This window comes from Monodelphis domestica, chromosome 4 (assembly GCF_027887165.1).
Source record: "Monodelphis domestica isolate mMonDom1 chromosome 4, mMonDom1.pri, whole genome shotgun sequence".
In the NCBI taxonomy this organism is placed as follows: Eukaryota; Metazoa; Chordata; class Mammalia; order Didelphimorphia; family Didelphidae; genus Monodelphis; species Monodelphis domestica.
The window spans coordinates 131,541,883-131,566,457 of NC_077230.1; the positions used below are offsets into that span (position 1 = coordinate 131,541,883).

General features: G+C 34.9%; 1 protein-coding gene across 9 annotated transcripts in view; it reads left to right on the forward strand.

Moving 5' to 3' along the window:
* The window catches only part of MGAT5 (alpha-1,6-mannosylglycoprotein 6-beta-N-acetylglucosaminyltransferase), a 410,898-nt gene that overhangs the window by 146,834 nt on the left and 239,489 nt on the right, over positions 1-24,575 (forward strand). For 7 of the 9 annotated variants that reach the window (XM_016433598.2, XM_016433591.2, XM_016433597.2 and 4 more), the window contains one exon: positions 17,684-18,072. In XM_016433598.2, the coding sequence (XP_016289084.1) occupies positions 17,832-18,072 (241 nt within the window). In that variant the 5' untranslated portion in view covers positions 17,684-17,831. Of the gene's footprint in view, positions 1-1,728; positions 1,800-17,683; positions 18,073-24,575 lie in introns of all 9 variants that reach the window. The other 2 variants (XM_016433592.2, XM_016433593.2) reach the window with 2 other exon arrangements.

Below are 24,575 nucleotides of genomic sequence, written 5' to 3' on the forward strand. Positions count from 1 at the left end.
CCTTCCCGAACCCAAGGGTATCCTTCCACACCCATAACAGTGGAGTGAATAGAGCTTGGGTCTGTAATCAGAAATTTAACCTCAGACATTTGTGTGACCCTGGGAAAGTCATAACCCTATTTACCTCAGTTTCCTAATCTGTCAAATGAGCTGGAGAAGAAAATGACAAGTCATTCCAAGTCATCTTTGCCAAGAAAACTCCAACTGATTTGTTGAAAAGTTGGACATGACTGAAATGACTGAACAACTGGGTTCTTATAATTTAACTTATCACCTCTGCCTGTAGGCTTGGAGTAGGAAGTTTCTGTGTAAGGCTGGGATTGGCTCATATGGCTCTAAATTCTAAGCCTGAATATTTGATATTTGCATATCCCATAAATTTCATTTATCTAAATTCTCCACTTGCAAGGGTAATTCATTGTCTTATATCATTAGAAATCAGAAAGACATATACTCAATGTTTATTTTAAGGGTTTGAGTTTTCTTTTTTTTTTTAGTGGTAAGAGAGTAAAAGAGAGAAAATGGATTTTTGTCAATTAAAAAGAAGGTTTAAAAATTGAAATAGAATAACAGACTTATATGTTCTGTATACCAACACGAAAATAAATTATCTCCTAACTGATATATGAGGGATTAAAAAAGCACTTAATAAACCAGTTAAACTTCTTCTTATTCATAGGGAAGGGTTACAGAAGTCTTAAGAAGCCAAATTGCTTGGACTAGATCACAAAGGAAATGAAAGTCAAAGAGATAAAAGAAGTAAGATATTTTCATTAAGAATAAACTTCTGGCAGAGCCATATCTATTGAAGTGCTGAGAGAGTCTTCATTCCTGATTCAGTTTTCTACTGATTGGAGGGAAACCACAATCTCCCTCCAAATTCTTCAATGCTGCCTCTTGCTTCTTGGCATTGTAAATTCAGAGTCCAGGTCCCAAGTTGGCTGGGCTTCCATTTGTTAATTAGTCTCTGGCACTCAGGTTCTTTCTGCTTATTGAAGAGGTTAGTCTAGGAATCAAAAGGCACAAAGGGAAATCAAGACTGACTAGGAGACAACTTTTGAATAATACTTCAAACAGCTAAATAAAAATAGTTAGGTAGGAAAAAAGTACCATCTTCCCAGAGCAACCAAGCATTAAGTTCAGGAAGAAAGTGAATCAGTGAATCTAGCATCAAAAAAAACTATAATAAATCTAGCATGTCTAGTCAATTCTGAATTAAAACTCTAATAAAACTAATTCTTCCTGATAAAGAAATAGATGGAAAACCACAAAGGAATTTTAGGGATTACATTAACTAATGTTTCTACAGAGGCATTCTGGAGAGGTGGAAGAGCAATAGATTTGAAGTAAGAGTATATGAATTAAATTCTGGCTATGCTACTTAAGCTATCTCTGAGGGCCAATCCCTACCACTTCTCAGCTTAGTTTTCCCACCTATAAAATAAGATGTTGAGCTGGACTGACTTACAACTGTGAATCAATTAGAATCCTAAATACTTAAAGCATAGAGAATCTAGCTAACCAACAACTCAAAAGAAAGTTACTGAACAATAATGAAAATTGCTGTCAGAAATCTGGTGCACTTTTTTCTCTTAAGGGGATGCAGAGCAGCCATTAGGATAGAGATCATTGATTTAGGATTATATGTAAAATTCTGGTTAGTGATTTAATAAGCTAGGTGATCTGATATCCCCTGGTAACTTTCAGTTCTGCCCTAATTTGCTTCAGACATCAGTTAGAAGAATGATGTGAACTGCTGCAAGTAGACCCAGTGACGGCACTGGAAAGTGACAACTAAGGTAAGAAAACACTCAGGGAAAGAGCACAGTGGCATCTAGTGTCCAAACAAATGGCCCCACACATCTGAACAGCCCCTGAGGGCATCATTGTATTGGAGAGGAATATAATAATGAGGACCTAGAATTTTTTAAGAAATAACTAGAATTATTTTCACTGTATTCTGTTTACTATGGTAGAACTGGTATAAAGAACCCAGAGTTCCTGATTGAGAACTGGGAAGACTTGTGTTCAAGTCCCATTGCTGAAACATCTGTATCTCTATTAACTCTTCCTTGCTCTAGGCAACTCTCCAAAGGCTATGTAAATTGAGTATTGGTAGTGGGAATATGATCACCAGGGGTTCCAGTCCCTAGAGGTATTCGAATTTAAATATGTTTAAATCAATTCTATAGAAAATTTACTAGTTCCCTAATTGTTTTATGTTTGTTTGTTTTATTTTTTTCCCCTACTAATTTGTGAACAGAAACTGAAAAGCTTCTCTTGGCTGCCTTTGAGAGCACAAAAGAGAGGCTTAGGAAAATTCAGATTATATTTGTAGGAGGTTGAGGGTGAAGTTTGCAAAAGAAAACTAGTCAGTGACAACTAAAATTTGATTCATTTTAGGCATTAATATACCATCAGAGCTGTGCAAGGGAATAAGATGCTTGGAGATAACATATATTGTAACATAGAGAAGTCTCAAAAACATGTGCTTATTAAAGAATATTGGCAATCTGGAAATCAATCTGACCATCCATCTTCTAATAGGAAATCTATTCAGTGATATTAGCAACATTGCAAACTACAAACTACATTTTTGTTTTCTTTTTTTAAAAAGAAAATAATACAAAAAGGCAACTAACTACAGGCCAAATCAAAGATTTAGTTTAATAATTCACAGGAAGTCTTTGATCCTTGCCAATGTTGAGGGCACTTTTAAAAAACCCAAAACACATTTGCTCTCCAAGCAATCCAACAAATATTTATTAAGGGATTTCTTATAAATTCAAATCTATGAAAGATGCTGTGGAAAAAGAAATAAAAAAACACAGTTGCAGACTTTAAGGAGCATACAATCCACCTGGAGAGAGAAGACAAACTATAGTGAAATAATATAATATGCTTTATAATTGAGTGCTAAATTATGGGATAAGATTATGAGAATTATTATATAAATTCAGAGAAGATCACTGTAGACTGATCAAAGAAGGCTTTTAGGGAATGGTAGAATTTCTTCCAAGAGAACAAAGAAAGTCAAGTTAACTAGCATTTTATAAAGGCCTGTTATGTACTAGGTGCTGTGAGAAATGCTGGGAAATGAAACCATACATAGAAAAACAACACCAGCTCTTTTCATTGTAGTCCAAATCTGGAAATAAAAGGGTTGTCCATCTCTTAGGAAATGGCTAAAGAAATTATGATAATACAAACATAATGGAATGTTACTGCTTTATGAGAAATGATGAACTAAATCATTTAAGAGGATACTGGAAAGATGTCTCTGAATTGATAAGACTGAAGCAGAACTAGGAAAGCAATTTATACAATAGCAACATCATTATAAAGAAAAACAAATTTAAAAGACTTTAAAATGCTGATCAGTGCAATCATAAACCATGATTCCAGAAGACCAAAGTTGAAGTATGCTACCTGCTACCTACTACTTGCTGCCAGAAAGGTGATAGATTTAAAATATAGAACGAAACATGCATTTTTGGACATGGTTAATGTGAGGCATTTGTTTTGCTGAACTATGCCTATTCTAAGGTGATATTTTTTATTGTTTGATTATAAATGGTTGTCAGAGAGAGATAAATGCTTGTAAAAATAAAATATATATTATATATATATAAAATATATATTTTAAAAGATACCCAATAAAAAAGGGTAGGACTTCAGTTAGACCTCATAAGCTCAGTGGAATTTGGAAAGGCAAGGGGGTAAAAGTGCTCTGCTCTTCTAGAGTCACTCTTAATGTAAAGAACTACATTATTTCTCATTCCCATTCCTAGCTATGAGAGCTATCTGTCAGAAAAAGGTTCTGCCAGCTAATGGAACATGTGAGTAATTTAGTAGAGGAGGCTAACACTCAATCTTCAAGGAGAATCCATATTTTTGTAGCACATATGTAGTTCATTCAAGTGCACAATTGTTAATCTATGAGAGAATCAAAGGTATGGAGTAATAGTTATGTACACATGAGAAGGCATAAAGTGCTGTGGAAATTCAGAAGAGCAGAAAGATCACTTACTGCAGAGGACATCTTCAGGTTTCATTAACTAGTAGCATCTGAGCCTTGTAGCATGGCTTAGATTTGAATGAGTTGAGAAAGGGAGGAAAGGATTGTGCTTGGTGGATTCTATCTATAGTGTTTTCCTGATTGTTTTATTTTCTCTTTGCTCCTGGGCAGATACTATACACACATATACACATATATAGTATGTACATGATATCTATATTTCTATATATAAAATCTATCTGTAACACCTTTATTTCAGATCTTCTGACCTGAGACTAATGCTTCCCTTCATCTATCCAGTTTCCTTTTAACTCTGCTTCTTCCCCATTTCTCAAATCTATTAGCCCTTTCAAAGCTGCCAATTTCATCCTATTTCTACTCAGAGCTACTCAGCCAACCTTTACTTCTCCCTAGCAATGACATTTCTGGATTAGTGTATCTTACTAATTGTTAGTATTTTAATACTTAATTACAGTTCATTTTCTCTGACCTAGAGTAGACATATCCTCAAATACAGAAATGATAGTCAGTTTTTCCAGGGATATAGCAAAGTCAACTCAAAGGAGAACAGATTGTTAAATTTTCTTTGTCTGAGCATTTATACTTTGAAAATAGGCAAATGTTAACAAACAGGGTTTATTTTTTTTGTTTTGTTGATTGTCTAGACTTAAGAATATAGGCCAGTTCTTTACACTGTGCCCCCTTATTTCACCTCAAAACATTCTCTTTTTTCTCTGTATATAGCATTGCCCTCAATACTACAGAGGTACCAGGGCTAGGAGAGGAAGATACCAAAGATAAAAGACAGTATACTCATCCATCTTCAAGGAATAGCTTGCCTGGAGACAGACAGCATTCTTCCAAACACATTCATGGACAATGGCAGTAATTCTCAAAAAAACCCAAATAAAATAATATGAAAAACACTTTGTAAATCATAAAACTATATAAATTTTTTTTTAGTAGTAGTAGTAATTGTAGCAGCAGCAGCAGCAGCAGTCGTAGTAGTAGTATACACTAGGTTCCACATTGGATGAAGTGCAGGACTTGGAGTCAAGAAGTTCTTGTTCAGTCATATTGGATATCATGACCTATCTACTGAGTCACCCAGCTATACATATCCTTCCAGAGACACTTTTTAGCTATGTGGCCTTGGGCAAGTAACTTAACCTTTCCTAGCCTCAGTTATCTCATCTGTAAAACAGGGATAATAGCACTTACTTCATAAGGCTGTTTTGAAGATGAAATGAAAAAAAAATATGTAAAGTATGTGGCAAACCAAAAGTACTACGTAAAATTTTTTGAAATAGTGGATATTTTACTGCCTCTCAGAAAAACCAGAAGAAAGGAGAGATGGACATGCAAACAGACATTGTTGCTACAAAAGCAGACATAGGAAAGAAGGGGTGGATGAATGAATAAAAGAATGGAGTTCAGAGATGAGAATGAAAAACTGACACATATGGACAATTGATTAATGTATCTGCACATTAATTCCAGTCCAGGACCTAGGGTGTGTATGCCCAACAATACCCAAATGGCAGAAAACTGAGGAGATGGAAGACCATCTCAAAGCCAGGAACTAAAATTGTAATCCTTATTCAAACTATTGTTCAGTTAGAGTAACACAGAGTAAGCAATTCTTTTCTCCAGAACCATGGGTGCCAACATATATCCAATAAAACAGGGACAGAACAAAATAAATTGGGCCAAACTCCAGTTCCACAAACAGTCTCAGTAAGGTCAATCAAAGAGTCACTTTTAAAAACCTAACATTAGTGAGAAAAACCTGGTACCATTGTGATAGAGAAACAGCTGTTGTATTATCTAGTGGACTTCTATGAGTCTGAAAGGTTTCTTTAGTACTATCACACTGGGTCTCCTGCACCCTACACATTGTCCACATACATATCCTTCTCTCCCAGTGCTTTTCCATTTTTCTATGGTCTGCTGGACACCCTGGAAAACTCACTACTTTCTAGGTGGCCCAGGGAGACTGGGTTTTTAATAAAATATTACTGATTTTATTAGTTAACATTTTGGTCTTGGTTTTATTTTGATCAATTTTATCATAATTATATATTGTATATAATAATTTTATTACTGTATTACACTATGTAAATTTTTTAAAGTACATGTAGACACAATCTTTGGCAATTGTTTTCTGACATCTTAGGATTCAGATTTTGTCCCTCCCTGCCCCTCAGTAAATAATCTTATTTAGGTTATACTAGTGTTTTCATACAATACATATTTCTATATTGCTCATGCTGTGACAGAAGATACATGTCACATATGCAGTAAAAAACTCATAAAGAAAATGAACTTGAAGATGGCATGCTTTGATCCACTAACTTTTTAAAATGGAACCAAGTTGAATTTAACAACAAAAACAATAACTAATAGTGGGTGTGTTAAGATGATTGTAGTCTTTCACTCATTCACTATTGCATACAAAAGCCAGCATTAAAATTAAGAGTGTTCATTGTCCCCTCCCTCCTCTTCCCCAGTAAGAGGTTTGACACTGAACCCCACCTCTGGAATGATGCCTGTCATCCTCATAAGCTTCTCCATTGTCATGGCACCTTCATTTTTTGAGGTGGTTCAAAATTCCCCAGTTCTACCTAATCCATTCCTCCAGTCTACTCTACTTCCTTTCTTTCTGGCAGTAACTTTTCCAAAAAAGATAGCTGAGAGAAAGCCATTTTCTAGAAATGTAATGCTATCTATTATTATTACTTCTGAACTGTTTTTGAAGAATGTCCTCTTCTGAAATTGTTGACATTTGGAAATAGGAGACCTGCTAAATGTAGAGGGGGAAACCAGGCAGCAAAAATGAAGATAAAAAGTTGATTAAGTCCAGCACAGGTGCTGGAACAGATTGGCTATGATGGGAATAATGTTAGGGATATGAGAGGACAATTGATGGGTAGGACCTTTTTTTTTTTACATGCTTTACTAGTACATACATTTTAATAATAATATAAGCAGAAATCTATTAAGTCTCAAGCAATATTTGATCCCCCCCAACCCAAAAACTTTATGTCTTTGGTCATTGGAAAGACACTTTTGATCCTATTGTGCAGGATTGTAAGAAAAAGAGAGATCCCTGTGACATCTCTCTTATAGTCGATGGAGAATTCATTGGTGTTTTCCTTTTCTGACTGGCAAGTGTACTTTTATTTTTCTAGCACTAAAAGAAAAAGGTGTGTGTTTCTTTCAATACATAATTTATTAAGTCTCTACTATGTACAAAGCGTGTTGTTAGGTACAGAGGGTACAAAGATGAAATAAGATATTAGTATATTTACTTAAAAGTCATAGAGAAGTTAAGTGAATTGCCCAAGACTATCTCTTAGACTACAGAGTTCAGATTGATAAAGTAGATAATAGGTAGTCATCGTGAGTTTTGCTTATAGAGATGGTATGGTTAAAAAAAAATTTAAGGGAAATTATTACATAGGGACAGTGGATTTTGAAAGAAGATAGAAGAAAAGCTCAGAAGCTTATATATTGGTCCAGGTAGAGGCACTGAAAAAGATAACCCAAATTCAAGAGATATTATGGAGGAAAAATTAGGAAGATTTGAATTGTCTGCTAATAGTGGATGAAAAAGCAAGAGGAGGCAAAAATTACCCCAAGGTTGTAAGTCTAGAAGAAGGGAAAGAATGTAGTCCAGGATAATGGAGAAGGTGTAAAAATGTTAGTTACATTGTTATTTAGATAGAATCATAGTTACTATTATAAGAGACTTTATTTTAAAAATCTTTTTAAAGTATTTTTCTGATAGTTTCTGGGTCTTCATCTCAGGAGAGGAAGCGGAATGATAATGATATAATGGAACATTTTGTAAAGCCCTGGGGGTTTGTGGGTCACAGCTGAACTATCCCCCAATTGGTTATATTTATAATCAATGTAATAGCTGCTTTTATAGTGCTTGAAAGTTTTTAAAGCATTTTCTGTGGACCTCATATCTATTTCTTGGACGTCATCCCTGTAAAAGTCCAATTTGCCACCTTGAATTAGAGGGGAACTCTGAGGCTATTTTGTGCACCCCCTTTCCCAATTTATGAATGAGAAAACTGAGTCCCAGGGAGGTTAGCAATACATGGATATCATTTTTGCTATTTTAATATATTACATACTATAATATGTAACAATGTAATACATATGATTTGTTATAAATATGTAATAATTATACTAAATATGCTTATTCAAGAGAAACAAATTCTTATATTAGCTCTGTTAAAAAAAAAGATTTTTCTATGGTTATGTTTCACATTCACTTTCTTCCCCCCTCCCAAAGCTGACAAGCAATTCCACTGGGTTATACATGTACTGGGTTATACATATATTCAATACTTATTTACATATTATTCACTTTTGTAATAAACTAATCTTGTGAAGTCAAGACTCCAAATCCTATACCCATATAAACAAGTGATTAATCATATGTTTTTCTTCTACATTTCTGTTCCCATAGTTCTTTCTCTCAATGTGGTTAGCATTCTTTCTCATAAGTCCCACAGAATTGTCCTGGATTGCAAATAGTCACATTTGATCTTTCAGTTATTATGTACAGTGGTTTTACTCTGCATCAATTCATGGAGGTCTTTTTAGTTCATATAGAAATCAAGTACTTCATCATTCCTTATAGCACAATAATATTCCATCATCATCATATACTACAATTTTTTCAGTCATTCCCCAATTGAGAAACAACCCTTCATTTTCCAATTTTTTTGCTACCATAAAGAGCATGGCTATAAATATTTTTGTACAAACATTTTTTTTTTTATCTCTTTGGGGCCCAAACCTAGTACTGGTATTGCTGGATCAAAGGGCATGAATTCTTTTAAAGCTCTTTGGGCATAATTCCAAATTGCCTTGCAGAATGGTTTGATCAATTTATAACTCAACCAGCAATGCATTAATATTTCAATTTTGCTACATCCCCTCCAATATTTATTGTTTTCCTTCACTATCATATTGGCCAATCTGCTAGGTAGGAGGTAGTACCTCAGAATTGTTTTGATTTGCATTTCTCTAATCAGGAGGGATATAGAACATTTTTTCATGTGATTATTGATAGTTTTGATTTCTTTATCTGAAAACTGCCTATTCATATCCCTTGACTATTTATCAATTGGGGAATGACTTGATTTCTTGTACATTTGACTTAATTCCTTATATATTTGGGAAATTAGATTTTTGTCAGAGAATTTTGTTATAAAAATTTTCCTAGTTTGTTACTTCCCTTCTAATTTTGGTTGCCTTGTTTTTATTTGTACAAAAAAATTTTTGTTTAATGTAATAAAAATGATTCATTTTCTTCCATTTGAATAAGTTTAGTCAACTTAGAACATTATTCCTTGGTTACAATAATCACATTATTTCCTTCCTTCCCCTTCACCCACTCTTCCCGCAGCCAACACGCAGTTTCATTGGTTATTACTTGTGTCCTTGATCAGAACCTATTTCCATGTTGTTGTTTACACTAGGATATCCATTTAGAGTTTACATCCCCAACCATATCCCTTCGACCCATGTATTCAAGCAGTTGTTTTTCTTTAGTATTTTTACTCCTGCAGTGTTTCCTCTGGATGTGGATAGTGGTTTTTCTTGTAGGTTCCTCTTGTTTGTTCAGGGTCATTGCATTGCCACTAATGAAGTCCATTCCATTCGATTGTACCACAGTATATCAGTCTGTGTGCAATGTTTTCCTGGTTCTGCTCCTTTCGCTCTGCATCACTTCCTGGAGGTTGTTCCAGTCCCCATGGAATTCCTCCACTTTATTATTCCTTTGAGCACAATAGTATTCCATCACCAACATATACCACAATTTGTTCAGCCATTCCCCAATCGAAGGGCAGCCCCTCATTTTCCTTTTTTTTTTTTTTGCCACCACAAAGAGTGCAGCTATGAATATTTTTGTACATGTCTCTTTGGGATACAAACCCAGCAGTGCTATGGCTGGATCAAAGGGCAGATAGTCTTTTATTGCCCTTTGAGCATAGTTCCAAATTGACCTCCAGAATGGTTGGATCAATTCACAACTCCACCAGCAATGAATTAATGTCCCAACTTTGCCACATCCCCTCCAGCATTCATTAATTTCCTTTGCTGTCATGTTAGCTAATCTGCTAGTAGTGAGGTGATATCTCAGAGTTGTTTTGATTTGCATTTCTCTGATTATAAGAGATTTAAAACATTTTTCCATGTGCTTACTAATAGTTTTGATTTCTTTATCTGAAAACTGCCTATTCATGTCCCTTGCCCATTTTTCAATTGGAGAATGGCTTGATTTTTTGTACAACTGGTTTAGCATTTTATAAATTTAAGTAATTAGACCTTTGTCAGAGGTTTTTGTAATGAAGATTGTTTCCCTATTTGTTGCTTCCCTTCTAATTTTGGATGCATTAGTTTTGTTTGTACAAAATTTTTTTAATTTGATGTAATCAAAATTATTGATTTTACATTTTGTGGTTTTTTCTAGCTCTCACTTGATTTTAAAGTCTTTCATTTCCCAAAGATCTGACAGGTATACTATTCTGTGTTCACCTAATTTGCTTATAGTTTCCTTCTTTATATTCAGGTCATTCACCCATTCTGAGTTTAACTTGGTGTAGGGTGTGAGATGTTGATCCAAACCTAATCTCTCCCACACTGTCTTCCAATTTTCCCAGCAGTTTTTTTTTTATATCAAAAAGTGGGTTTTGGTCCCCCAAATTGGGATCTTTGGGTTTATCATAGACTGTCTTGCTGAGGTCATTTATCCCAAGTCTATTCCACTGATCCTCTTTTCTGTCTCTTAGCCAGTACCAAATTGTTTTGATAACCACTGCTTTATAGTATAGTTTGAGATCTGGGACTGCAAGTCCTTCCTTTGCATTTTTTTTTTTTGTGATTTCCCTGGATATCCTTGATCTTTTGTTCTTCCAAATGAACTTTGTCATGGTTTTGTCTAATCCAATAAAAAAGTTTTTTGGTAGTTCAATGGGTATAGCACTAAATAAGTAGATTAATTTGGGTAGGATTGTCATTTTTATTATGTTAGCTCATTCCACCCATGAGCAATCAATGTTTTTCTAATTGTTTAGATCTAGTTTTAATTGTGTGGAGAGTGTTTTGTAGTTGTGTTTGTATAGTTCCTGTGTTTGTCTGGGCAGATAGATTCCCAAGTATTTTATTTTGTCTAGGGTGATTTTAAATGGAATTTCTCTTTCTAATTCTTGCTGCTGAAATGGGTTGGAGATATATAGAAATGCTGATGACTTATGCAGGTTTAATTTGTATCCTGCAACTTTGCTAAAATTGTTGATTGTTTCAACTAGCTTTTTGGTTGATTCTCTAGGATTCTTTAAGTAAACCATTATGCCATCCACAAAGAGTGATATTTTGGTCTCCTCATTGCCAGTTCTAATACCTTCAATTTCTTTTTCTTCTCTAATTGCTAATGCTAGTGTTTCTAGTACAATGTTAAATAATAGAGGTGATAATGGGCATCCTTGTTTTACTCCTGATCTTATTGGGAAGGCTTCTAGTTTATCCCCATTGCAGATGATGTTTGCTGATGGTTTTAGATATATACTGTTTATTATTTTTAAGAAAGGCCCTTCTATTCCTATGATTCATTTTTTTTTATCTCCTAATGTTCTGTCTCTTGCTTGGTCTCAAATTCTTCCCTTTCCCATAGATCTGACAAGTATATTATTCTATGGTCATCTAATTTATTAATGTTTATTATGTTTAAGTCATTTACCTATTTTGAATTTATCTTGGTATAGGGTGTGAGATGTTGATCTAAAGCTAATTTTTCCCATACTGTTTTCTAATTTTCCTAGCAGCTTTTGTCAAATAGTGGGTTCTTGTTCCAAAAGCTGGGATCTTTGAGTTTATTGAACACTAGCTTGCTGAGGTCATTTACCCCAACTCTGTTCCATTGATCTACTTTCTATCTTTTAACTAGTACCATATTGTTTTGATGACCACTGCTTTAATAGTACAGTTTAAGATCTGGTACTGCTAGGGCACCATCTTTCACCTTTTTTTTATTAGTTCCCTTTATATTTTTGATCTTTTGTTCTTCCAAATGAACTTTGTAATAGTTTTTTTCTAATTCTACAAAAAAGTTTTTTGGTAGGTGGATAAGTATGGCATTGAATAAGTAAATGAATTTAGATAGGATTGCCATTTTTTTTATCATATTAGCTCATCCTACCCACGAGCAATTATTTTTTCCCAATTGTTTAGATCTAGTTTTATTTGTGTGAAAAGTATTTTGTAGTTGTATTCATATGATTCCTGAGTATGTCTTGGCAAATAAATCCCCAAATATCTTATATTGCTTAGAGTGATTTTAAATGGAGTTTCTCTTTCTAATTCTTGTTGCTGAATTTTGTTGGAAATATATAGAAATATTAATGATTTCATTTTTATTTTATATCCTGCAATCTTGCTAAAGTTATTATTTCTACTACTTTTTAGTTGATCTTCTAGCATTCTCTCAGTGTACCATTACATCAACTGCAAAGAGTAATAGTTTAGTTTCCTCATTGCCTACTTTAAGCCCTGCAATTTCTTTTTCTTCTTTAACTGCTACTGCTAGTGTTTCTAGTACAAAGTTAAATAGTAAAGGTGATAATGGGCATCCTTGTTTCACTCCTGATCTTATTGGGAAGGCTCCTAACTTATCCCCATTGCAGATAACATTTGCTGATGGCTTTAATTAAATACTACTTGTTATTTTGAGGAAAGGCCCTTTTATTCTTTCTAGTATTTTCAAAAGAAATGGGTGTTGCATTTTGTCCAGTGCTTTGCCTGCATCTATTGAGATAATCATGTGGTTTCTGTTAGTTTGGTTGTTAATATGATCAATTATGTGCATGATTTTCCTAATATTAAATCAGCCTTGCATTCCTGGTATAAATACTACCTGGTTATAGTGAATAATCCTTGTGATGACTTGCTGTAGTCTCCACTAATATTTTATTGAAGATATTTGCATCTATGTTCATTAAGAAGATTGGTCTATAGTTTTCTTTCTCTGTTTTTTTTTTTAATCTTCCTGGCTTTTAAGAGAATTTAGAGGCAGCTAACTAGCATAGTGGATAGAGCACTGGCATCTGAGTTTAAATTCAACCCCAGACACTCACTAACTGTGTAATCCTAATAAAGTTATTAATCTCTTCCCTAGTTTCCTCAAGTATAAAATGGGGATAATAATATCACCTACCACCTCCCAGAGTTGTGAGGATCAAATAATTGCAAACTGCTTAACACAGTGCCTGTCCCCTAGTAGGTACTTCATAAATGCTTGTTTCCTAAATTCTTTCCTTATGAGAGAGAAACAATAGGACTTGACCACTATTTGGATATAGAAGGTGAGGGAGAGAGAGTGAGGAGGCAAAGATGATACCTAGGTTACCAGCCTAAGAGACTGGGAGGATAGAGTTCAGTACCTAAGGAAGAGCAAAATGTGTTAGTGGCTATTTTGATAATCATATCCTGATGATCTATGTTAACTGTTGGATGGAGAGACTCACAGTCTGAGTCATTATTAATCTGTCTTGCAGAAGTCACCAGCTAGTAATTTATGCAGTAGATAACTTTTCTAGAAAACTCTGGAGTTGTAATATGTGAGGATAAGACTTCTTAATCTGCTATTATGTGAACTACAGTGGCTCTGGAGCCTCTGATAAATGTGTGGCTATTTTGATGATCATTTTATTAAATCTTTTGTTGAGAAGTGTTTCCTGGCAGTAGACTTATCATCTGACTCCCTTTACTACTAATATGAGATGATTTCTCTCACTTGAAATGGGATCTTTTTTCCCCCCTTTGGGAGCAGAGTTTTAGAATTTTGTATTCTTGATAGGAAATGAGAGTTTCTGACATTATTGTATCTGGGTGAGTGGTAGTGGTGGTAAATTATTGAGTTGTTTTTGACTATTCATGACCCCAGACTCTGTAGCATGCCAGTCATGTTTACAGTGTTTTCTTGGTAAGGATACTGGAGTGCTTTTCCATTTCCTGGAGCAAGCACATAGGGATACATAGCTAGTAAGTATCTGAGGCTGGGTTTGAACTTGGTTCCTCCTGAATCCTGTCCCTGTACTCTATCCACTGAGCCATCTAACTGCCCTCCTCCTATGTTAACAAAGAATACTCATTACTCAGGCTTATGCTTTGAGTTAATGTTCTGTACACCAGAAGTATCAAACAAGTGGGCCAGAACCAGATTAGAATGTAATTGGGAATGTTTAACAAAATAAATAATAATATAATACAAAACAGATAATGTTAGTTAATATGTGGTTTTCTTAATCAATATGCAACCAAAGATCAATGTGTGGAATCTCTTTTTTTTCTCTTTGAATTTGAAACTACTACACTACTAGAGTAATTTAACATGCGATGGGTTCTTTGACAGTTTTTCCAATATGCCATACTATGTGCTGACATAACAATAATATTATTTCCTTTCTATCTTCTCCAGTAGTTTGTACCCTAAGTCATCTCCATCTCTTAAATTTTCAGTTTTTCCTAATCTACTGATTCCTTCTCCATTGCCTTCTAACATCCTCAAATCTATTCTCCATCCTTAAAACAGATACATTTCTTAGTCCTCACTATCCCTTCAAGCTGTGATCCTAAATCTGTTCTTTTCTTAGCCAAACTCTCCCCCAAACTGAGTATACGCTCACTTCATTCTCTATTCTCTCATTTATTCCTAAATCCTTTGCAATTTGACATCTGATTATTCAAATGAAACTGCTTCCTCTAAGGTTATGAACAACCATCTGCTTCACTTGACAATACTGACCACCCTTTCCTTCTGTATATTTTCTCCTCTGAGTTTTCATGATGCTACTCTCTCCCAATTTTCTTATATATCTGATCACTTAAAAAAAAACAACCTTTCCTTCTGTCAATGGGGGTTAAGTGACTTGCTCAGGGTCACACAGCCAGGAAATATCTGAGTCCAGATTTGAACCCAGGACCTCCTGTCTTTAGGCTTGACTTTCAACCCATTGATCTACCCAGCTGCCCTCTTAACCACTTCTTAAAAATCTCCTTTGCTGGTTCATCATCTACATTAGGCTCCTTTAAGTAGGTATTACCCAGAGGTCGTTTTTTTTCCCCTATAGCTCCTCTTTTCACATTCTATAGTCTTTCTCTTATTAACCTCATTAGCTCCCATAGTTTTAATTATCATCTTTATGAACCTGACTACCATTTCTATCTATCTAGTCTAGGCGTTCCTCTGAGATTCAGCCTAGCATACCCATTGCATATTTCAAATTGCATGTCGTAGAGATATCTCAAACTCAACATGCCCAAAATAGAGTTTGTTCTTTTCCTCAAAATCTGCCCCTCTTCCAAAATTCCTATTTCCTTAGAAGGTATCATCATATTTCCAGGCTTCCCAGGTTTGTAAACTTGACATTATCCTGAACTATCATCACACATATCCAGTCAATTACCAGGTTTTGCTCTCTGCCATCCACAATATCTCTAGCAGCTTATCCCTTCTTTCTCCTCTCACAGTTACTATCTAAGTTCAGACCTTAATTATCTTTATCCTAGATTATCACAATGGCATCCTAATTGATCTTCCTTCCTCAAGTGCTTTCCCATTCCAGTCTATTCTCCATATTGCTACAATTGATCTATGATACTTCTATGGTACTTAGTCATCTCCACTGGCTCTCTATTGCCTTTTGAAAGAAAAATGAACTCAACCATGTGAGTGTTAAGGGTATTTACAACCTGGCCAAAACCAACCTTTCTAACCTTGCTAGGCATTATAGGCCTTTCTCTTCTCTTTTATTACTCCATGATACTCAACCTCTCATCTCCATGCCTTTGCACTGGCTTTCCCTCATGCCTAAAATTAGTTTCTTTCCTCACTTCTGTTTTTTTGTTATTTCTCTTTCTTCAAGGCTTTGGCAAGGAAAAATCCTTGTCTCTCAACGTCATAACTTGGGTGAAGATGTTAAGGGGTCTGAATATAAAGAAAACAGGGGAAGTGGAATTGAATAAAGGTTTTGTGTGATAAAACAGTGAAAGATAGTTTTAGTTGATACCACGTTATTGGGGAGGGAGCACTGCCTATGAGGTTGGTGAATGTTCTGTTACTAAAGGAAAGGAGATGAACAGATTTCAGCCTGAATTTGATCAGTCAGATGCCCCGATGGCACTTGCTTTTTTAAGGAATGATTCAGACCAAACTTCAGGCATATTCTTACCTGTGTTCTCTGTTGTAAATATACAGTGCACTAAATATGTAAATTGTTATTATTATTCTTGGTAGTTCTTTGATTAAACCATAATCCATCTATGCCACCTCTGCTGGTATAAAGGAATATTTCCCGAGAGACATAGTAAAATTCATAGTATAAAAATTTTAAGGTTGGTTTTCTTCTATGTATGAATTTCTTCCACAGAAGCAAATGGTGCTCCATCTATAATTTTTGGTCTTAGTTTCCTTGGGTTCAGAGAGGCTAAGTAAAATTCCATTGTTCAATTAGATAGTAAATATAAGCTTAGGAATTTAAACCCATATCTTTACTAATGTGCATGCCTAACCCTCTATCAGGAAGGACACACTGCTTCTACTTTATCCTTGGAGATTTTAATCACCTATTAAGTTATGATAGAAAGTTACATATTGTGGTAACTGTTCATGCTTGGTCTACAAGTCCTGAGGGATCCCAATTTTGTCCTTTTAGAGAAGATCTTCTTGGTTGTTAAATTTTACATTGATTGATATGTGTTGAAGTTTGCTGTTACTATATAGAATCAATCAATAAACATTTATTAAGTTCATACTGTGTACCTGACATGTTGTTAGTTGGTGGGAATTCAAAGACAAAAATAAAAATGCAAAGAATCAATTTCACTTTAAGGCCAGATAGAAGTCCTATTTAAGGACCTCATAATTTGCATCATTTCAGGCAGGGAAAGACAAAGAGGAAAGAATGTGGTTTCATTTGAAAATGTGTTGAAATATAGACATGATGAGTGAGGTACCATTTTGACATTTTTCAATTTATGAGTAGAAAATTAAAAATAACTTTTGTCCCTGGATATTACTGTTTGATAATCATGCTTTGGGAAGAGGCCATCCTGGAACCATCTTGTCTTCTGATTATGCCTATGAAAAGTCTGCATTTGCCTAGATTGCCACATGAAAGGAACCCGTTTCATTATCACCTGTACAAATAAGCCTCTGCTCTTGTTTTTTGCTGAAAACTCAAACAACAGCTACAGAAAATACAGAAGGGGGTGGCATCTGGTATTCCAGGCAGAGGACTCCCTGTCCAGGGGTTTGCTGTCCTCCAGTGATCTATTTTCCCCTTGCCACTTCATTCATTGTAAAATGACCTTCTTGTTTTGAACTTGGTCTGGACTTGCAAAATTCTCTTACATATGTTAACACACATACTCAAACATGCAGGCACATCTTTCCCTTTTGTATCCTTGTGGCTTATCACCTTGCCAAATCTCCCCTCCTGCATTAGTCAAATACTCAACCATGATGCAAAATATTGAAGTAAGCATTTTTTTCATCACTGTGGAAACCTGGTACCATTTCAGGAGAGTTGTCTGTTCTTTGTGGTTAACTGTGTTTTACAGACTTTTTTTTTTCTCTTCTTACAGCAGGATGGAAATGAAAGAAGGAAACTGGTTGACACAGGAGCCGGAGTGAGACTGACGACTGTCCTTTGTGAGGCCAACACCATGGATTTTCATCTCCCTTTAGTGCTCTAAGACCCTACCCAAGGGAAGAAGCAGCTCCAAGGGAGCCATGGCTTTCTTTGCTCCATGGAAATTATCCTCTCAGAAACTAGGGTTTTTCCTGGTGACTTTTGGCTTCATTTGGGGTATGATGCTTTTGCATTTTACCATCCAGCAACGAACTCAACATGAAAGCAGCTCAATGCTTCGTGAACAAATATTGGACTTAAGCAAAAGGTATATCAAAGCTCTTGCAGAAGAAAATAGGAATGTGGTGGATGGCCCCTATGTTGGTGTGATGACAGCCTATGGTAAGACTTAAATATATTTCCTCTATTAAAATAAATATTCATGATGTCTTTTAAAATTTAGTCAGAAATTCACAATATTCTGTTAATTAAGTAATTAAGTGAATGTATGCACTGTCATTTCTATCTTTAGGAACATTCACTAAATTAACTATTTGGTAATGATGCTGTAAACAGACACTCCTTGCATCATTAGACCTGACCCCTTCTCAAACAAGGTACCAGCTACCAACATATTTTTGAAGATTCATTCATTGATTCATTGGAAATGTTTGCAGACAACTTTAGAATATCTGTGTATAGAAGTTGCTTGGCAAATTTTTCAGCCTAGTTTTTTTTATTTTATTTTTTATACATTTCTGGATCACTTTCTTCCTCACTTTTCTAGCCCATACAAACTAAGCCTAATTGAGATTTCTTTGGAGAAAAATGAGCACAATGGATTCTGATAACAAATATAAATGATATGCTGAGATTCTAGGCTAAAACAAATAATAAAACAATGATATTTTTAATATTTAACAGTTGGGGACTACAGAATATTTAGAATTCTTTGGATAAAAGATACTTCCTTGTTACATGTCTGTTTCACCAGAAATTTTAAGGGACTATCAGAAACCTTCTGAGATGGATTATCTGTATACTCTTGTTTTTCTGAATGTTGATGCTCTAATGCTGATAGTATATGTATAATGACAGTGCTCTGGTAAGGCATATCCAGGTAGGTATATGTGTTCTATAAGCTTTCATGTCTGTGGCATAACGATGTGTTATGTGTGAACTAATGGTAGGAATTGGTAGCTATGATAAGGAAGAAAGTGATCATTCTATATTGTTTCTTGTTTTAATGATTACATACTTTAATATGACATTTACTTACATATTTCATGCATTTTCCAATAAGAGAAACTAGTTATTTTTAATTGAGTGGGTCAGGATATTTCTTGAATACCTATGTGTTGAATACCTTGAATACTATGAATACTACCTAACCCATGAACCAGTCTGCTTTTGATCTCTCCCTTCAGGAAGGTATTTGTTATTCATATGTCTTAAATAAAATTTCATCTTACCATAACTTCCCTTGTAGCTCTTTAGTCTGTCATCCTGTTCGGTATAGACATGAGTTGCCAGTTTGAAGGAATTTTATGAAATGTCACTGGGCCATTTGTAGAAAATAGATTGGAAATTAAGAATTTACTATCTGATTTTAAGTTAACTAAGAACTTAAAGAACATTTTTAGAATAAAGTAAACCACATGCAGCTAAAATAGTGACCCCATTCATCTATTCAGTCATTCAATAAACACTTTGGGATTATATTCTACTTTCAGTGCTTTGTTCTATACATCTTATGTACATTTTTTCCCCTTTATAGGACAGGAAGGAAAAAAGAGAAATTTTTCTTTTCTTTTGTTGGGATAGATAGAGGCAGTGAGATATGCTAGATTGAGATGCTGGCCTCAGAGCTTTAAGATCTAGTTTCAAGTCCTACTTATGATCGATATTGGCTGTATGACCCTAGAAAAATAATTTAACTTCTTAGTGCTCTAGGCAATTTTCAAAACATATAAATTTCAGAAGTGCCAACCTGCATTAGTAGATATATTTCTTCATCTAGGTGTTCCTAAGTCAATTAAATCATAGATCTAGTTCTTATTCCTGTTACAAAAAAAGCTCTGTGAGAAAGGTCCTCCTTTAAGTCATATCAATATTAAATGACAAAATTCTACTTATTCTAGTTAGTTCATTTCTTTTTTTGTTGATTTTCATGCATACTTATTCATAAAATACAATATTCTTTGACATTAAAGGGAATAAACAATTATGCATAAGATTTAAAGCTTCATGGGAATAATGCTAAGGAACAATGTTTCTGACTTGCTTGGAGTTGCTCTCCCCTCACCCCCCTTTTAAAAGATTTGTTGGAAATTCTTGAATTCCTCACTATGATTCTTTCCCTTACAGCTATTTGTCATATCAGCCCAAGTTGTTCAGTTTTGTGGTTGAGTATCTAGAAATGAGATAGACAGTTCAGCTGGACTGAAGTATTTGGGATCATATTGTGAATATCTCTGGCACCACAGTCTTATATTATTCTTCCAACCAGTACACATTATAATTATTTAAACTTTTCTAGCCTAGTTTTTGTTTTTGTTTTTTGTTTTTTTTTTGTTTTGTTTTGTTTTGTGGGGATGATGGTCTCTCTTGCAAGCTGAGTAGATCCATGGTAGTACTCTTCATGAAGGGAGTTTGAGAGGCACAGTACTTAAAACCTTTTTGCTATACTGATGACCTGCATTTACACTAAATCCATTACTGTCAGATGCAGAAGCATTGGGTGTCTAGTCCTATAGTTTCTTGGAGATGAAGAAACAGCAGGTTGAAAGGTTTAGCTACAAAGGTAGAACTAGAATTAAAATGCAAGGCCTTTCAGTGTCTATTTTACTGTCCTACCACATATGCAGTAAACTGTTTTAAGTATCTATTCTGAAAGAAGAAAGTGCTTCCCAGTTAATGTCCTTGCTTATAGTTGGAAAGAAGTCAGATAAAAGACCACAGACACCTTCTTATCCTTTCTCATATTGGTTTAATTAAAGGCCTTGTAGTTAGTTATTCATTAAGAAAACATTTGGTGGTCATGCCAAGTTCTTGAAAGAATCATGGTAGGTTGATTCAATAGTTCAACACTGAGTTGTAAAATTCTGAAACTGAAGGTACTATATAGAAGTCAGTTAATCAATTTCAACTGCTTGGGGGTAGTTTCCTATTGTCCAGGCCCAGGGAGAGCAATGGCTGATCTTGTTCAACACAGCTTCATTCCTGGTTCTAAGGGTTACATAAGACAGTATACTTGAGGAGCACATCCTGTCACGAACTCTTGAGGTCTCTCAAAACCATGAAATAAGTAGAAATTAATGATTTGGTGTGAAAAGCCCTGGGCTCAAGGAATAGCTGCCCCCAAACTTTTGTCTTTGGGAATTGGGAAAGAAACTTTTGACCCCATTTTGTGGGATTTTAAAAGGAAGAATGGTCTCAGAGACATCTCTTTTGTGTTTTCCATGGGTATGCCTTCTCTATCTAAATGGGAAGTGGAAAGAGTGTTTTCCAATTGTTTTCACTAGCATAAGTAGAAGGAGGAATGTATTTGTTTCGGTTCAAAGTTCTAGACTGTATTAGAGAGGGAAATTAGTGAGAATAAGGGAAATCAAAAAATGTTATACCAGGAAGCAGTTTGAAGGAAGGAAGCTGATTTCTGACTACCTCTTTACTTCCTGTTCTCCTCACTAAGCAACTTAATGAAGTTTTCCTCACAGATGGTAAGGCAGTTCCTCCCTCTAATAACAAAACCTTCAGAACAATTTTTTTTAGTTGGAAAAGATCTATTCTCTTGGGGGAAAGAAATGAGGGGGAGACTGGGAGAGAGGGAAAGGGGTTTTTCCCTAATCCTAGTTTATATCACTTGTTGGAGGCTTTGGTGTAAGTCTCTTTAAAAAGGAATAAAATTTCTTCCCCTGAGGGAAGATAGCAGTAACCCTGCTTGGGGTCTTTTTTAGGCAAGACTATCTTTTTTTTTCAGCTCAAATTAGATGGAGAAAGGTAATAGCCAGAGAGAAGATGAAGTGGTGTACTCCCAAACAGAAGTGAGTCTAGAACTCAGCTGGGGTCCATCTGTCTCCTTCCTCAAGCTTCCATGGAATTCTCTCTCTCTCCTCCTCCAATGGGTTCCATGCTTTTCTTGAGCTCTTCTCCTTTGCGTGTCATTTCTTCTGTCTTTGCCCATTTCCCTCAATCACAAGACATTTAATAAATGCTTACTATGTGCTAAGTTTGAGTTAGGCACCAGGGACACAAAAGTGAAATAAGATCATAATACTTTTAGCTAGAAAAGACTTGGGAGATACTCCAGTCAAACATTTACATTTTACAGGTGAGCAAACTGAGAGTCAAAGAAGATAAGTTACTGGCTTAAAAAGTTAACAGTTTGAGAGTTAGAATTTGAGCTCAGAGCCTTTCACCCCAAATTTACCATTCTTGCCACTATAACCAGCTTTTGCTTCTCAAAGAAATTCATCTAGTTAGGGAAACATTTACATAAATAAATATAACATAATTAGAAAATAGCCAAATTAGAGAGGAGGTCCATGAGATTCAGGAAAGGAGAAATCCTATTCACTGAGGAGAATCAGGAAAGAGACTTCATGGTTTGAGGTCTCTATACTATTTGACCCACATGGAGAAATTGCTGAGACTTTGCTTCATCCATTATCTTTAAATCTATAAGTGAGAGAAGGCCCATGTTCCGAATGACATTGTAGCTTAAATGTTATTCACTCCAGTCTGTGAATGCATTCTCCTTTCTGATGTGAAAAATTCCTTCTATTTGAAATATTCTTAAGCAGAAAATCATAGTCATCTTTCACTTTTCTATTTATCAAAGGAGTTATATTTTACTCTAATGATCAGTAATGAAAATGAGAGACAGGAAGACAGATAGAGGTAAAGATCCCTCTTCTAAGAGCTGACCTTATTCTTAACTCCATACTGTCTAGGGAGGCTGCGCAGTACAGTGGAAAGATCCAGAAATTAAGAGTCTTAGAAACTGAGTTCTCATTTTGGCCCTGCCACTTTGCTACCTGGGTCATGTCACTAAACTAGCTCTGGGCTTCAGTTTCCTTTTCTGTACAATGAAGGATTTGGACTAAAATTTCTTTTTAAAACAAAATTAAATGGAAATGGAAAAAATTAAAAGCATTTCTTATTACAAAGCCAAGCAAAACAAATTTCCTCACTGAATCTATTTCTATACCACCTATATCTGTCTGTCTTATTCTGTAATGTAAAGCTCTTCTTTTTAGTTCCAGAGCTATTATCCTATGATATCTTCTCCCTAACATGTCTCACCTACTCCTACCTGGGGTTATTTAGTATTTATTATGTATCTACTCTGTGTGAGGCATTATGTTGATACTTTGTTAGTCACTGGAGATGAAAACAAAATAATTACTGTGTAACCAACTTGCTGTTTCCTGTGGTGAAGGGGGAAATACATCCATATATAAAAATAAGTAAAAACAAGATAATTCAAAGTGGGAGAAAACATAAGCTAACTTAGGGGAGTAGGTGGGTAGAGGTATCCAAGGAAAACTTCACAGAGGAGGTGGAATCAGAGTCTGAGCCTTGTGTAAAGCTTATAGGATTTTTTAAAAAGATATATTAATGTGCCTTGTTTTTATGTTACATTTATAGGCTACCCCGGCTTGTTAAGAGTTCTCTTATTAAGAATAAGTAACAGTAATTATATAGTTACAATATCTGAATATACATGCAACATTTTGCATCTGTAGCAACTTCCATCTTCTATTTTTTAATCAACAAGAAATCTATTATCCTTCCCATTCCTATCCATTAAATGAAAGAAAAAGGAATTTCTTGTAACAAATATTTAGTCAAGCAAAGCAATTTACCTCAATGACTGTATCTTATTTCTATACCACCTAGATCTAGCTAGCTAACTATATCTCATTCTGCATTATAAATCCATCACCTCTTCCTATGTTTTACTATCTTTCCTTCAGAATGAGGAATGGGCTTATATTGATCAGTTTCCAATTGTTTGTTTAGTGCTGCTATTTTTACATACATTGTTCTGTTGATTCTTCCCATTTAATTCCATTAGTTTTTGTGTACTCAGTGGTTCATTTTTATACTATTTATATTTTAGTATAAGTTATTATTCTCTTCTCACTTCACTTATTTCATACAAATCTTTCCATATCCCTCTGAAAACATTATTTTCTCAGGTCTTAAAAGCACAATAGTTGTACTCCCTTACATTCAACTATTCTGGAAAGCAATTGGGAATTTTGCCCTTTGACCCAGCTATACTACTAGACTTATGCCAAAGAAAAAAATAAAGAGGAAAAAATCACTAACATAAAAATATTTATAACAGCTCTTTTTGTGGTGGCAAAAAACTGGAAACCAGAGGAATGCCTCTCAATTGAAGAATGGCTGAATAAACTGCAGTAAATGGATGCTTATTGTTTAGAGCTAGAATCAAAGTTGGAGATTACTTAGTCTTATTTGCTCATTTTATTGGAGAAGAAACAGAAATGTTAAATGGCTTGCCCAAGGCCACATTATGTAGTAAATAGCATTTTAAAAAGTGAGCCATTCAGGCTTTCCTGAAAATGAACATAATCTAAGAATTTTTATTCACGTGGACAACAATAGGATCTAAAATATGAGGTAGTTTGTATTTTTTTTCTTAATACAGTAAGGAATAACCAACATTTCATAAGTAGGGGAGTAAAACAGTTGAATTTGTTTAGGAAGATTATTTTAGCAGAAATGTTTAAGATGGATTAGAAAGAGGAAAGAGTGGATTGAAGGAGATTGTTATAATTGTTTAGGACAGAGATGATGATGAGGACCAATACTTGATCATTGACAGTGTAAGTGAAGGAAAAGAGATGAACATGAGAGATATAGTGTTAGGATCA